This window comes from Aegilops tauschii, chromosome 3, assembly GCF_002575655.3.
Source record: "Aegilops tauschii subsp. strangulata cultivar AL8/78 chromosome 3, Aet v6.0, whole genome shotgun sequence".
Classification (NCBI taxonomy): Eukaryota; Viridiplantae; Streptophyta; class Magnoliopsida; order Poales; family Poaceae; genus Aegilops; species Aegilops tauschii.
Window position 1 is genome coordinate 607,505,160 of NC_053037.3, and position 15,687 is coordinate 607,520,846.

Genomic DNA, 15,687 nt, shown 5'->3' on the forward strand with positions numbered 1-15,687 from the left:
CGACCCGGTCGTTTTCCGGCGATTCTCGGGCCTTGCTCCCACTCCAGCTGCTGCTCGAGCCTGCAGTCTACGGCGACGGCCGGTTGCGGGGCGTTCGCGGCCTGCCCTCTCGTGCAGGCAGCCCCCTCGTCTCCGGCGGCCCTCCCCCTCCCCAAGCAACGGTGATGGCTCTCGTGCGGAGGCGGCGACGTGTACGCGGTCGTGGCTTGGTCGGGACCCCTCGCGGTGGGTCTTTGCTGGTGTTCCGGCCCCGGCGGCTACATGCCCGCGTCTCTCCGGTGTCCCTCGCTGCTGGCATTCTCCACCGGGCTGCTCCGGCGCGGCGACCGGGTAGCTGCGCCCCTTCCAGCCTACCTGGCTCGCCGTGATCCCGACGGTCAAGGCCACGGCAGCTCGGATCTGCGTGCTTCCAGTCCGTGCTTGCCGGCGTTGCTGGACGCCGTCGCGGCAAGACCCTCCCGCGTGGTTCGCCTCGTCGCCCGCCCTACCATTTACGCCTCAAAGCCTCCCCTTTTGCCAGATCTTGTGCCCTTGGGTGTAGAGGTGGTGCCACCCTCCTGCGGCAGGTGCAGCCCCGCCAACCCCCATGAGTCGGTGATTCCAACCAGCGTTGGCCTCCCATCTTCGATCCCGGATTCGGCGGCTATGGGATTGCTCAACTTTGGGTCAGGGAGAAATCCCTGCTCGGCTCGCCGGTGCCGGTAGCGATGGCGCCCGCGGGTGTCGTTTTCCTCCTTGGAGGCGCTGCCAAGGCCTTCTTTAGTTGGGCCCCTCTTCGAGCTCAGGGGAAACCCTAGGTCCGGGTCTCTCGGACCGGATAGTGACGGAGTCTCGGCAGCGTTCTCCTTCTTGAAGGCACTATCTTGCTCGCTCGCGGTGTCTCCGGTTCTGGCTCGGACGATGTTGTAGTTCTCGTTGGTTTTGGTAGCGCCGCTATTGGCTCGGGTCTGGTGGGTTTAGCTGTGATGTATCTTCTGTTTGGGCCGAGCATCCCTTGTCTCTCTGCTCCGGGCACCATGTTCACGCCTGTCTGCGTTCGTGTCATGTGTTGTACCCCCTGTACTGAATCTTCTTCTTCTATCAATGGAATGATACGCAACCTTTGCGTATTCGGGAAAAAAAATATGTCAACATCTGTAACTTCAAATTAGTGTTTTCAGATTAATCAAAAAACTATATGTTTGATGATTGTTGATATCAAGATATATTCGTTGAAGGCCTTGATCAAATATTTACAAGTTTGATTTATAACAAAGCTAGTATTTAATTAATTTAAGTTGCAAAACACACAACACGCAGGAACTAGGCAATAAGGCAAGCTACATCAATATCTTGAGCCTCTGTCTTGTTTTTCTCCGAAAAAAAAAGGTGAAACACCCTCGGCCTCTGCATCGGGTGATGCGCACACACAGGCCACAGCCCTCGGCCGCTGCATCAATATCTTGAGCCTTCTTTGTCTTGTGAAAACGATAAGATATAGTTTCACATGTGGGTCTTCTTTCTTCCAACGACGTACAATGGGGGAAGGATCATGCACGGAGACCTGGAAAGCTCCCCTTCGGGGTGTGGGTGGCGTCAGTGAGGTACCCGGACAGATCGTGACGGCACATTGGGCACGTCGCCGCCTTGTAGAACCACGGTATGAGGCACCGGGTGTGGAAGGCATGAAAGCACGGGCAGCCTCACGGTGTCGGCTGCCGCCACAACCGACGCAAAATCCACCATACATATGCAGCAGCAGCAGCAGCAGCACTCGACAGCCTGGGCACACTGAGCAGCGGCGACGGCCTCCTCGCACGCGAGCAGCAGCGCCCTGGGCTCGTTGTAGACGGCCGTCACGGACACGCTGATGGACATGTCGAGGTCGCGGTGCACCGCCCGGGAGACGCTCCCGTGCTGGTCGATGTCGCGCCGGCACTTGCAAATGTTAACCTGCCAACGATGAGCCCGCCCATGACGTGGGGCAGGAACCCGTGTTCCCAGTTGTCCGCGGCCAGGTCGAAATCGTGGACGACGGGGGTCTGCATGAACATCTGGTGGAGGGTCTCGTGGCACGGCGAGTAGCTCCGGAAGAAGGGGCGGGGTCGGGGAGGTGGAACGCTTGGTCGAACGCCTGGGCCGGGTCCTCGTGCACGAGCCTCGGCACCTTGAAGCCCCCCACATCGCGCTGCTCGTAGCTGACGACAAGGTCGCCGTGGATGCGGACGGTGCACGGGCGGCTGGCATGACATCCGGGTTGGTCGTTATTTTGGCGGTCCCTTGCCCTCCGAGCCGGCACTCGGTCGCTGCCGCCGCCAGCCACGGCATGTTCTGGAGAGCCGCCGCCATCCAGTCAAGTTCACTTCTTGCTAGGCTGATCCCCGCCGTGTTCAGATATATAATGGAGGAATCAGTATCCTTGTCGTGTCCAAGTCCGGCTGGATATGCGTAGAAACAAAGCGAAACAAAGGCAGACTGTGCCTTTTGCGCGGTACACCGAGAACGGGCGGCCTAAAGATTCGAACACAAGCCGGACATAAATGCAGCAAATTTCAGATCATTTTTGGTCAACGAAGTCTGGGCGGCTTACAAAGAGATAACACAAGCCGCATAATCCCATAAATTTACCGGCACCAGTATGTACCGGTTGACAATAATCCTACACTTACAGACAAAGAACGGGTTTTTAGTGCTAATTAACTTCTCCATCCTCCTGAATTTTAGGAATGGTGGGGCCCTTCCTTCCCTTATCCCAATCAAATGATGCCACATGTGACACTCCATGAAGCCTGTAAAAACGCGTCCGTCCTTGTGTCTAGCAAAGTCCACCTGTTGGCAATCTACCATTCGTCACTTTCCTCAAGATCCCTGACTTGGTATAAGAGCAACTCTAGTAGACCCCGTAAAACGCCCCGCCCCGCAAAATAACCGCCAAATTGCGGGTCTGGGTCAGAAAATCTGCACGATCACCCCGCATCCCGCATCGGCCCACAAAAATTTTGCGGGGCGCGGCAAATCTTCTCCCCCAATCTCTATCTTCACGGGCTGGGAGGCCGACCCGAGCTCAACCCCTATCCGGCGCGAGATTTGGCGGGAGGGACATTTCCGCGCGTCCTTTCCCGCTCCCCGCACCCTCCGCCACCATTGCCCCCCCCCCCTCCCGCAAGCTCCGGCTGCTCCTCCCCGGCCGTCCCTCGCCGCCATGGACGACCCCATGTTGTCCCCCGTCATCGTCGAGGTCGCGCACGCCCCTTCCCCACGGGCGGATCTCGTTCCTGGCCATGTTGGCCCCGCCGCCGTCGCCCAAGCACACGCCGCGCCTGCCCGCAAGCGGCAGGGCAACGTGGTTGTGCAGGGCGGGAATCCGGCTGCCCCCGCCGCGATGGCCCGCGCTCCGGGTGCCAATGCCGCAGTGCGATCCCGGCCGGTGGCGGAGAAGGCCGGCAAGGCCGCGGGCGCAAAGCGGAGGAAGGTTCCAACTTCAAGGAAGCCATCTTCTTCAACCTCTCACTCCACCCCCCCCCCCCCCCCCCCCCCCGCAAGGAGGTGCTCCGGCGATGCCATTCAACGGTGCCGCTCCAACCGCGAGCGAGGTGTTCGACGAAATGGCCGGAAGGTATATCTCTTCGGTCCTCGGCGATTCTCTTTCATTTTTTGCCATTGTTCTCGATAGCTCGTGACTTGTTATCGTTCGCTATAGCGGTGGTTCGAACAATGCAACAACCGAGTTCGTGAACTTGTTGGGCACGAACGCGGTTGACATTGATCAAGCCCCTTTCGAACCATTCGACTACAATGAAACGGAGGGCGGCGTGGACGATCATGGTTGTGCGAACGAGTTGGAGGAGATTGAAGCGGAAGCGTTTGAGCATTCACAAGCAAAAACTGAGAAAAGCCAAAGATCAAAGCAGGGAGTGCGGTGTCTCTTGATGCATGCACGGGTACTTCTCAAACCTCCAAGAGATATTGGCAAAGGATCGAAGATCAATACTTCTGCATTATGAAAAACTACTCCAATAGGACTCCACGCACATTTCGGCGGCTTCAAGGTCGTTGGGAGAACATCAAGCCTATGTGCAGCCGTTGGGCAGCTTGCTTGGAGCAAGTACGCAATGCACCTCCAAATGGCACCGTGGAGTCCGACTATGTGAGTTTGCTTTGCCTTTGTTCAAGTTGTGCATCATCATAATGTATCATGAGAAATGATTGCATCACTTTGTTCACATTGTGCAGGACAAGATTGCTCAACATAGATACAAGGACATGGAAGCTTCAGAAGGAAAATTCTTTAAATTAGAGCATTGTTGGGATTTGCTCCAAAAGTGCGAGAAGTGGAGGTTGATCGACAAAGAATCCCCACCAAAGAGAGGCTCACTTACAAACATGGATGAAGATGAGGATGATGATGGCCCAAGAAATTTGCACAAGCCCGATGGCGACAAGAAGACTAAAGAGAAGATGAAGAGAGAGCAAGAAGTATCGAGCTTGAGGGAGAAGATTGATGCCATGGTGCAATCAAACGAGTTGATGTTGTTGAAGTCGTTGGAGATCAAGAAAGAGTTGGCCGAGAAGAAGGCAAAATCGAAGCAAGAAAAATGGCAAATGCTCAAGGAAGAGGGGCTGCGCAAAGCTGCCATTGAGGAGAGAAAAGCACGCGCCTCTGAAAACAAATCGATGTCATTGTTGCTCACCGAAGAGAACAAGATCATGTCAATGAACCGCAATGACATGGACGACGTCACTAAAACATGGCATGATATGGCAAGGAGAGAGATCTTGAAGAGGAGAATGGTCGCCTCGGCCGGTCCGTGTGCCAGTTCCGGTGATGTTTTCTCTGCTCCATATGGTGGCAATGTGGATGATTTCGGTGCAGGAGTTGGAACAAGCGACGGAGGTGGCTACGGTGGCGCCGATGAACTTCAAGATGGACTCCATGGCGCGGAGTGAAGATCGACCCCCAAGATGATGCCGGACATGGGCGCAAACCTTTGCATGATCTCTTTTGCATAATGAACTTCGCTTTTATTTGCACGCAAACTGTTTATGTCATTTGAATTTGAACTTGTTTGTGAAACCCTATGTCAAATTCCAGATTTGCAGTTTTTCTGTTTGCGGGTCGAGCAGAACCCGCATAGCCGACCCGTAAAAAAGCATATTCCGCGAATATACTTTTTTACGGATCCGTTTGGGGGGTCTGCATCTGTGCCAGCCCGCGCCGGCCCGCAAAAGCGGTTTTGCGCGAACTGCAAACGCGTTTTGCGGGCCGGTATTTTGCGGGGTCTGCTAGAGTTGCTCTAAACTTGTAAACTAATTCCCTCTTGTACCTGGTGAATAGTACATCCGACAGGACTAACAAAACATAGAGTGGACCTCATTAAGACTAGCCACAATGGATAATAATATAGACTAGTAACATGAGTCTATGTTACTACCTCTATAGTGGAAAGTAACATATACTAATGCCACACTTCATTTATTAGGCTATAGACACATCTTGTCTTGATATGTGTGATGTTACTCATACTCCCTCCATTCCACAATGTAGTGCCTATAGATTTTGGTAAAAGTCAAACTTTGCCAACTTTGAACAAGTGTATAGAAAAACCATCTACATCTACAATACCAAACATGTACATTCTAAAAATACAACTCACAATGTATCCAATGATGTGCATTTGGTATTCTAGATGTACCTACGTACTTTTCTCTATAAACATGGTCAAAGTTTGTAATGTTTGACTTTTGTAAAAATCTATAGGCACTATATTATGGAACGGAGGGAGTAGTAAGGTTGGTCATAGTGGGGGTAACTTAGCTAGTAACATAGCGCACTTCGAGAAAATTCTGCTTATGTGGCAAGTAATTAATGAGTGGTGGTAACATAATATGTTACTGTAACATAGCGCTTTCCAAGACAAGATGAGTCTACGAGCTAATAAATGAAGTCATCTATGATACTACTATTATGTTACTTTACATTATGAAGGTAGTAACTTAGACTAGTGATATATGCATGACACTAGTCTAAGTTACTCCTCACTATGACCAGCCTAATAGTAACTAGCTATATTATTACTTTCCTCTCTTTCTTCATTTATTGCTTGCCACATCATCTACCTTATCTTGATACTCCACTATGTATGTTACTACCTATATTACTTCCACTGTGTGATGTTACTACCTATATTACTTCCACTGTGGTAGTCTAATGTGCAGCTTTTTTACAGGAGAAACTGTGCATGTACAGCACAACATGCATTAGAGCAGGTATAATAATCCTATTCAGCATGCTACAAAGGGTCCCACCTCAGCAAACTTCTGAGCTGGTGGAGAGTGAAGGCAAGAGAGAGAAGGGAATGGGCGCTTGACAAAGCGCCTGGCTGCAACACAAGAAGCGAGAAAGTTCTGCCCGCTTGCAGCCTGAAGCGAGCGATAGCGCCACTGCTCCCAATCCCCTGCATCTCACTGTCCAATCAACCGCTTTTTCCTTTCTCCACACTAGTAAGCTTGCACGTGCAATGCACGTCTCGACTAACACTCTTTTGAATGATACACCTACTACAACTCACATGCATTTAAAGATCAAGCAGCACACTCACCAAGCTTGAAAATAATAGTCACCATATGTGGCCCGCTATAATCATGTCATTTGGTCTACAATGAGAAGTAGTACCCAGAATTAGATCCATGTTTATATGGTCCAATATTGCTCATTGAACAGACTATGAGCAATAAATGTAATATGAATGAATAAAAAATGGTAAACGGAATACAACCACAAATAAAGGTAGCATAAATATGGAGAAAATGGAACTGGACAACAATGCCCAACCATGTTATCATTTTTTAGAGTAACTTCAAACTTGATTGTGAGATATCATCTATTCCAAACCAATAATACATAAAAACACATTGAAAAGAGAATATAAAAATCAAGCAATACAATTTGCGATTGCTCTACTAAGAAAATCAATTGTACAACACTATCTTGCCTCCATTGAAATATCTTCATTGAGATTATGTTATCTGCTTCCTCTTCATCCAGATTCATCACTGAGTTTAAATGCTCATTTGTGGACGCTCAACATAGGAGATCAATAATACTTCTACGGTAAATCACTAAAGGGAAAGACACTTCACAAGCATTTCTCACATTGCCGTATATAATAGTACCTACTGTCAGTGTAAGAAAACAACAACAACGAAAAACAACCAAAATTATATGCATTATATGACCTGGTACCCACACTTTCCAAGGTAAATTCATTAGTTAATAAGCTGAAACTATAGATAGTGGTTGAAATAAGATGTGCCTGTACAGCAACCCAAGTACCAATTTAGCCATACTGACAACAACCAACAAAAAAGGGTTACTAAAACCTGAAAAATAAGTGAAATTTTCTTCCAGTATATTTAAATCACATACTGGCACAATTCTTTTAAAATAACTTTGGCCAATATCAGTTTTTATGTATAAAGTTTCAGGCCTAAAGAAGAAAATGCATATCGACATACTTGAATAATGGGCGCATGAAAGTTGGTTAAATAAGTCAACTATTTCTTCCCAATAAAGATTTGAATTCAATTTATTGCCATATGACCTAGTGAATAGTTTATCGATGTGTAACCATGCAAAGAAAGAACTTGCCCGATCAAACATGAGTGAAATTGTTGATTCAAGATGTCCTACATGAATACTTGTACTCAAGGGTCAAGGCCTAAGTATAAGAGAATTAATGTGAGTTCCGATATTATACAAACTCATCCCGATGATATCATTTCTACAAATATGAACCTTAGTTTGCTTCCTGTACTGATTCCACCACCTGGATGAAAAGTTCTAGAGGACTTCACCAACGGTCAAACCAAAAAATATTTTATGTGCCACAGATAGCCTAATGCTCTAGTAAGTGCAATGCTAGTAAATATAAGATGTGTTTCATCCAGAGCAATCTGAATTGTTGTTTTGACGCATTGCACAAAATGATGAATAATGAAGGACACAACAGCAGACCTTGAAATAACTGTAACATGTAAATTACACTGACCTACAAAAGCAATATGAATTAAATTGCATACTATTTTTCCATATGTATTAAAAAAAAAAGTGTACCCCACACAGAACTATAGAAAGAACAACTTACGCAGTTGCGACCTGCGGTAACATAAATCCAATTCACACTCCTTTCTGACAAAGGGGAAAGCCTATCATTTAATCTAAACCAATAGGCAAGTCTCCCATCTTCAACCATTTCTAGCAAATAGACAGCCAAGTTAGTTGAATGTCAACAAAGAACAAGGGAAGAATATGAAAACTGAGTTCATGTAAATAGAATGATAGAAAATCCACAGGTTTTGGGCACTGCCACCAAAGCCAGGATGTCGTTGGCATCCAGCCTGAACAAATGGAAATGTTCATGCAAATACAATGCAAGAAACAACAACATTCAGACATACGAAACCTCACGAACAACAAGATACAATAATCTCATGTCATCATCTGACTGAAACCATCCTATAAAGCACCAAAGAATAAATAAAGATTTAGAAATTGTTGCGTTGCTCATTATACTTAGCAGTGACGGTACTGAATTTGATTCCAAACAAAAAGCTGGAAAAGAAAGTACAATAATTCATGTTACCCACAAAACTGACTATCATCCGGTAATCTGTAAAAAAATATGGCCTATACAACATGAGTAACATGGTTTATTTGGAATATTAATTAATTTTCAAGCATTATTGTCACGAATGAAAAACAGAGATACTTATCTGCAGTCCACAAAGATAGTAAAACAAACCATACATAAGAGTATAAATTATATGAGCAGATAGAACCGAGAACTATTATGTGACAATAAACTCATACAGCAGGTTCTGTAGCAATCAAATTATACAAAACTTCCATAGAATCTGCACCTTATACAAATTAGAGATAGAAGAAAAGCACCTGATTTGTTTTCCTCATATGAAACTGTCATCCATCAAAGAAATATAATAGTTCCAGGTTTCCGTTGTTACTTTGTATAGCTATTGTTTTTGGCACCTAGCAACCTTGATGAGTGAAAGAATTACGACACATTTTATTTCATATTTCTGTTTACAGTAGAAAATATAACTTGAGGTTATGTGCATTTCTCGACTCTCCTATATGTGATGTACATCTTAAATGTCCCACACTATGTCTCTAGCAGAAGCATCCTCGATCAGATGTCAGCCTTCATTGTTGTTGCTAATAAAAATATAGGCATAGAACAAATATAAAGTTAAATTAGCCATGTAAGAGACATCCGCCAGACTGCGTTGCCTAATAAAGAGCTTGTCGTCAAAGATAAACCTGTGATGGAAGCAACAAAAAATTATATTGATGCTCCTTCACTTTTTAAATTGCCTTAAAGACCAGCTGCCCAATATTTGTGATCTGAATTGGAAGTATCGCCGGTTTAATAAGATTACAGAATTCAATACAGGACCACAAAGTAAAACTTGCATAAAGTAATAAAGGTAAAACCTTTCTTGTACCTCCTGAATCCTTCATGGCTTATGCCCACATCTTCAGATTCTTTACAACATTGGCATTAATCCGGAAAAAGGGAAACTATGAGTCAACATCTTTTCTTACCAAACAAAGGTCAATAATTTATGCCCTAACATTTAACCATAGGAATATCCTCTCTATCTCATATCAAAGGGCTTGTCAACATGTAAACGAAAGCGGTTGGTGCCAGGCTGGCCTTCAGAATACACACCATTAAGAATAAAATATTCCAAATTGCTTTCATATTGAAAATAATTAACCAATTGTAGTCATTCACCGAAAATACCTTTTGAAAAATCTGAGCATATATAGTCGTTCTGACAAAATTGCTTGGATATATACTGAGAAAATTCAAATTACAATTGCTAACTATTTGCTCCGGGGTCATGAATCTGGGATTGTCCAGTTATTGGTTAAAAAATTAACTAAGAAACATACAAAAATCCACTTATAATTGTGTTGAACCGCAAGCTCTTGTGCATCCTCAATTCATCTAAACAAAACAAAAGACACAAAAAAGACCGAGGTACCTCGGGTCGCTGTCACCGGAGGTCATGTACACTGTAAACTCATTAGGAATCCACACCCTCAACATGGGGAGCAGGCGGGATGTAATGGTGAGACGAGGACCACTCTCAGCAGGAGGCCACCAGGTGTCGTCCTTGTTGGTGGTCCGGCGGCGGCACTGAACCACCGACACCAGGAGCGCGACGAAAAGGCCGTCAACGCCGTGATCCGCCACATAAAGGTCGAGATCCTGCGCCTGTCCTCCCGTCTCCACCACCTCCGCACCTCCAGAGGGTATGACACCCTGCAACGGGAGGACGCCGGAACACGGTCACAGGTGGGGGGCTCAGCCTCGGGCCCCTTGATGTTGTCCCTGCTACTGCCCCTAGCCTGCTTCTCCTGGAGGAAGGATGTGGTGAGGAGAGGAGATGCACGGGGTAGCGAGGAAACCTACCGAGGCGGCGTGTTTGGGAGAGGAGAGCGGAAGCCGGCGTTTTTTTCCTTCTGATGAAAGAGTTGGGAGAGGTTAGCGGCTAATGGCATGGTGGGTAATTAAAACATAAAACGAGTTTAGTGTGTTGGGGCGATGTAGATCATAAGATCGTAGGATTTGATGGATGGGATGAAATGGTTCTCCGCCCTTTCTTGCTTTTATAGGGGTGGTAGATGCATGCAAACATTGATTACCCTGGCCATCTAACAGCTCGTATAAAGCCAGCTTATTACACCAGACTTTTACTATAGACGCTATTGCTGACATGGCACCGGTACAGAGCTAGTAGCCGCCGTTTCTATTAGCCATGCTCTTACAAAGTATTCTCTCTCCCCTATGCAAACGACTTCTTTAATTTGATAGTAAAAATTTGGATGATAGATATCTTCTGAACCATAGCTCCGTTTTTTATTTTTTATACATTATAATTCGTAGGGAGAAGATCTTCAGAACAAGCTCAATGAAGGATACATTTGAACTAGTTTTAATTTTTACTGTTTCACTGGTTTCAAAAAATATAATTTTACTCGTTCAAAAATCAGTATTTTAATATGCACATTTCACTCATTTAAAAAATATTTCAAGTATTTCAAAAACACTTGATTAAGTCAATACATAAAACTGTTTCCTTTCATTTCAAATTTAAAACATGTTTCACTGATTTCACTTATTTCAAATCACTGGTTTCATTAAAAAAATGATATATTTGAGCTAATGTTTGTTTAATATATTGCAGTTATCTTTTAAAGCACTTTCATAAAACAAAAAGTGTTTCTCTTTGTAAAATTATTTCATATATATGAAATAATTAGTTACACACATGAAAACAATCCATTTCACATATCCAAAATGTCCGGTTTCACACCGAAGATGTCCGGCACACAATATGGCCAGCTGGCTTCATATTTTTCGTGGTCCATATCATGCAAGTTATAGCAGTCCTAGGGAATTTGTTCAGTGTTGGAGTTATCATATTCCTGTTAATGATTGTGACAATTTTTATAGGATACGTACCACCTTGGGGTCAGATGTCCTTTTCGGAAGCAACAGTAGTTACAAACTTAGCTAGCGATCATACCAGTAGTAGGATATACCACAATTACTTGGCTTTGCCGTGGTTACCACGTTAAATCGTTATTTGTCCCCATCATTTACTCTCCCTTATTTTTATTAGGCGCCATTCTACTTCGTCTGTGCGCATGTGCGTGTATTCCTTGTATTCTTGAAATAAAAAAAGTAATATCTCATATTGAAATGCAAATGTACAAACCTTCCATGACACATAAGATACATACTTTGCTTTCAATCCAACAATAAGTGTCACTAATTTAGTACAACTTCATATTAATTTTACATTAATTTATTTTGGGACGAAGAGAGTACATGTTATCCATCAACCACAACTGCATCCTTTGTTTCCTTGAAGGAGAACTCACCTGTCTTATGTTAAATGTTAGAGACCATTTCATATCCACCCGATCTCCTCCTCTGCGCAGGAAGCGATGCGGTGCCTCCGAGCCGCTGCTGCAAGAACAACAACAAGGCCAGCAGCGCTGCCCCGCAAGGTATAACCACGTCCCACACGATGCTGAAGAGGTCGCCGCGGGGGCTCGCGTACAGGTGAGAGGAGTGCATGCTTGGCGTGTAGACATGGGCTCTGACCACATCGTACACATGAGGCGCCACACGGACCATGGTGCCCCCTATGTAGAACCATGGTGAGATCACCCCAACTCTTGATTTTCCTAAGGATGCGTTTAGGATGACCTGCGGGAGGAGGAAGCCATCCAGTATCAGCCCAGCGTACGACACAAGGTCCTCCCAGATCGTCGCCGGCCCTTCACCCGTGCTGATCATTGACGGGTCGCCGCTCATGGCACGGGCGTTGATCCCGTGGATTATGGCGGCGAAGGCCCCTCCGAGAGCGTACAATGGTAGACATATCCACAACACGGTCCTCTCGGACACGGTGGATGTGCGGCGGCCTGACCACGCCAGCTGAAGAAGGCGCAGCTGCAGCACGAAGGCGATCAGCGTAGGCGCCCTCATCATGACCTCGTTCATCTCTAGCCTCCGGCTCGTGGAGTAGTAGAAGTCATAGTACTGGCTCCTCCTGCTTGCAAACAGGGCCTCAGAGTTGAGCGCGAGAGGGGCGAGATACCCCATGGTGACCACGGTGAGCATGGTGATCGATGTCGCCGCAGCCGCCTCTGGGTTCCTCTTTGTGTGGAGGATCTGCAGGATGATGAAGACGCACGACAGCGTGGTGGAGGCCAGCAGGAGGACACTCTCCATGTCCATCCTCGATATGGCCTCAAACACTTGTGAGGAGTACATACCATAGGAGGTGAAGTCGACCTTCTCGAAGAAGAGGCGGTCCGTCTTGTCTCTGAGACTAGTGATCACCCCCGTGCCATGCCCTTGCGCCTTGGAATCGAGGGAGGCGAACTGCACCGTTACCAGTGTATGGCAGTCCGTCGAGCCGTTGTGCTCCTTGCAGCCGACCATGCACAGGATGCCCCTGTTGGGATCATAAACACCTTCTGCTGAGATCTTTCTCTTCTCATAGCCAACTGAGTAGTTTAACATATTGGTAGGACGCACCCAGTTATCAGGTGGAGCAGTGTAGCGCATGGTGTAGCTGACATTCAGCAGAGCCGGCTCTTTGTCTTCCACGGCCACAGTGTGCTGGAAGAAGGCGTCATCGGCGGCCAGCCTCTCGCCGGCGAGCATCACTGAGCCGATTGTGACTGGGTAGGCTTCTCCACCCCAGATGTCCAGCCCGTCGAAACGAAACGCAAAGTCACTGACAGTACAGTTAAAGTCAGGGAACGGGTGTGACCCCGTGATCTTCTTCTTCCCCATGCTGATTTCCAGGTAGTGCTTCCTGGCCTCCCCGAGCACCGTGGCGTTGTAGCTGTACTTCACGTCGGAGAGATTGGTAGAGCTTCTTTGATCGTCCATGCTCGACGCTGTTATCATGCCGTGGATCAGTCCAGAGCCGGCGTTGGTCGAGTTCCAGAGCATCCCGGACACGATGCTCCGCTCCCGCATCGTCCATATGGCCGGGAACCAGAAGCTCATCCCGATCCCGCATCCGTGCTCTCGCACCGCCGGAGCAGACGACAGCACCGGCAGCGGAACCCGACACGCCGTGAGGCAGAGCATGCGCCGATCCGAGTCCCAGTGCCCGTCGGCCACGACGGCTTCCTCACGTACCAAGAAGCGTCGTCGGCGGCGGTAGTACCGGCGCCTCTCGGACGACCCGGTGTCGTTCGAGAGAACCGCATATGCGCGGACGTGTACGGCCGCGCCGTCCGTGGTGCAGCGCATCTGGTTCACGCGCATCCGGGGAAGCTGAGCGCCGCCGTGCGCTAGTCTGTACGAGGTCATGAGTTGTTGGGTCAGGTGGCTACACGCAGAGTTGTCGCCGCCGAGCATCCGGAGCGACTCCCTGTCCGGGTGCTTCGGTGGCCTGAGGCTGCAGGCCGTGCGGTCGGAGCCGTACTTGTAGTCGTCGCCCTCGGCGTACGCGACGAGGCGGAAAGTCCCAAGGCCGGAGCCGCCCTCCAGACTGCCGGTCACAAAGGGATCAGCGAGGCTGGGAGGATTCGGGACGCGGAGGCGGAGGGCGACGTCGGGGTAGTGCTTGAGGGAGCCGTCCTTGGCGCGCTCGGTGCCCATCCCGACCATGCAGAGCTGCAGAGAGGCCGAGGAGTAGTGCCCGTCGAGGACGAAGGAGACGGACGCAGGGAAGCTGTAATTGTCGCGGCGTCCACCGGTGAGGGTGAATGTGGCGGTGAGGTGGAGGAGAGCCGGGTCTTCGGTGCGGGAGATGCCGTGTGGGAAAAAAGCAAACGAGCGGTCATTGTAGAGATCATCATCTTCAGGGGGAAACAGGCCGGCGGCGCCACCGGAAAACTGGCCGGCGGAGATCTGGAAGGAGCGGGTGAGGGAAAGGGCGTCGTCAGCGTCGGTGTGGCGGTCGTTGGCGGGGGGCAGGGATGGGCAGGCGATGGAGTAAGAGGAAGCGGTGACAGCGGCCGAGAGGGTGGCGGTGGACGCAAGGAGAAGGAAGCACAAGCAGAGGTGGTACGTGTGCATGCTGGGATTCCTCCCTGGTGGCGGCGCCATTCTTGGTTGGTTGGTTGAGCTTGTTAGCCCGGCCATGGCCATGTGTTAGTACGTACGTACTTACCCGAGGGAGTACTAGACTACCAGTAGAAAACTGCAGGGTGAAGTGGACGCTGCAGTGCTGCGATGTGGAATGGCTGACTTGTTTGTTGGCAACTTGCATGTATCGAAGAAAAGTTGGGAGGAAATAACGAAGAAAAAATGTGTCTAGTGGAAAGTTGGGAGGAAATATCGAAGAAAAAATGTGCTTAGTGGTGAGAAGCATAATGGCCAATGGGTCCACGCACTTATCTTGTCCTGGTTTTTCAAAGTAAACGTCAACGGTCAGTGAACCCGGCCTTTCGTTTTCATTGACGAGCCCTGCCCATAATCATACTCAAGTTAATTAACGGGGTAACCTTTTCGAAAACAAAAATAATAGTGGAGTAACCAAGGATGCTTCACACGTATTCCCTTTTTTCAAAGTACTGAAAGTTCTTAGATTGTCCCAAGTTAAACTTAATTAAGTTGGACCGAGTCTCTATACAGAAATATATCAACATCTACTGAACAAATTTTCTTCACTAGATTTATAATTAGATTTATTTTTATACAGTAGATCATTGTGAATTTTTGTTCACGAATTTGAAAAATTAGTGAATTCAAAATATGTTTGCATATTTAAAAAGTGTTTGAAAATGTTAAAAAAAAGGTTCACCAGATTGAAAAAATATGTCCACGGATGTAAATATTAATCACGAATTTGAAAAATTGTTGTGGATTTGAAAAATATTCATGAATTGCAAAAATGTTCACAAATTAAAAAAAATTCTAATTTGTAAAATGCTTCCAAAATTTAAATAAGAAAATGAATAAAGGGATACAGATGAGAAGGAAAGAAAACAGAAAATGAAAAACCAGAAAAGCCAAAGAAGAAAGAAAAAAGAAACTTCTAGGACATTCCCAAAACTGGACGAAAAGTTCTGGTAGCTTCCAAAAACCACAATGTGCGTTGACATTATCGCCAATGAGGTGGCCCAGGAAACAACGTAACGTT

The 15,687-nt window shown here is 47.4% G+C and overlaps 1 protein-coding gene across 1 annotated transcript; it reads right to left on the bottom strand.

Moving 5' to 3' along the window:
- Positions 1-11,796: 11,796 nt before the first annotated feature.
- Positions 11,797-15,237, bottom strand: LOC109783890 (uncharacterized). The gene has a single exon (XM_020342468.4). It carries the CDS (start codon positions 14,691-14,693, stop codon positions 11,964-11,966), a length of 2,730 nt encoding a protein of 909 aa, XP_020198057.1. The 5' UTR covers positions 14,694-15,237; the 3' UTR covers positions 11,797-11,963.
- Positions 15,238-15,687: the final 450 nt, after the last annotated feature.

Coding starts and splice junctions, on each gene's coding strand:
- LOC109783890 (XM_020342468.4), bottom strand. CDS start 14,693: ATGGCCATGGCCGGGCTAACAAGCTCAACCAACCAACCAAGAATGGCG.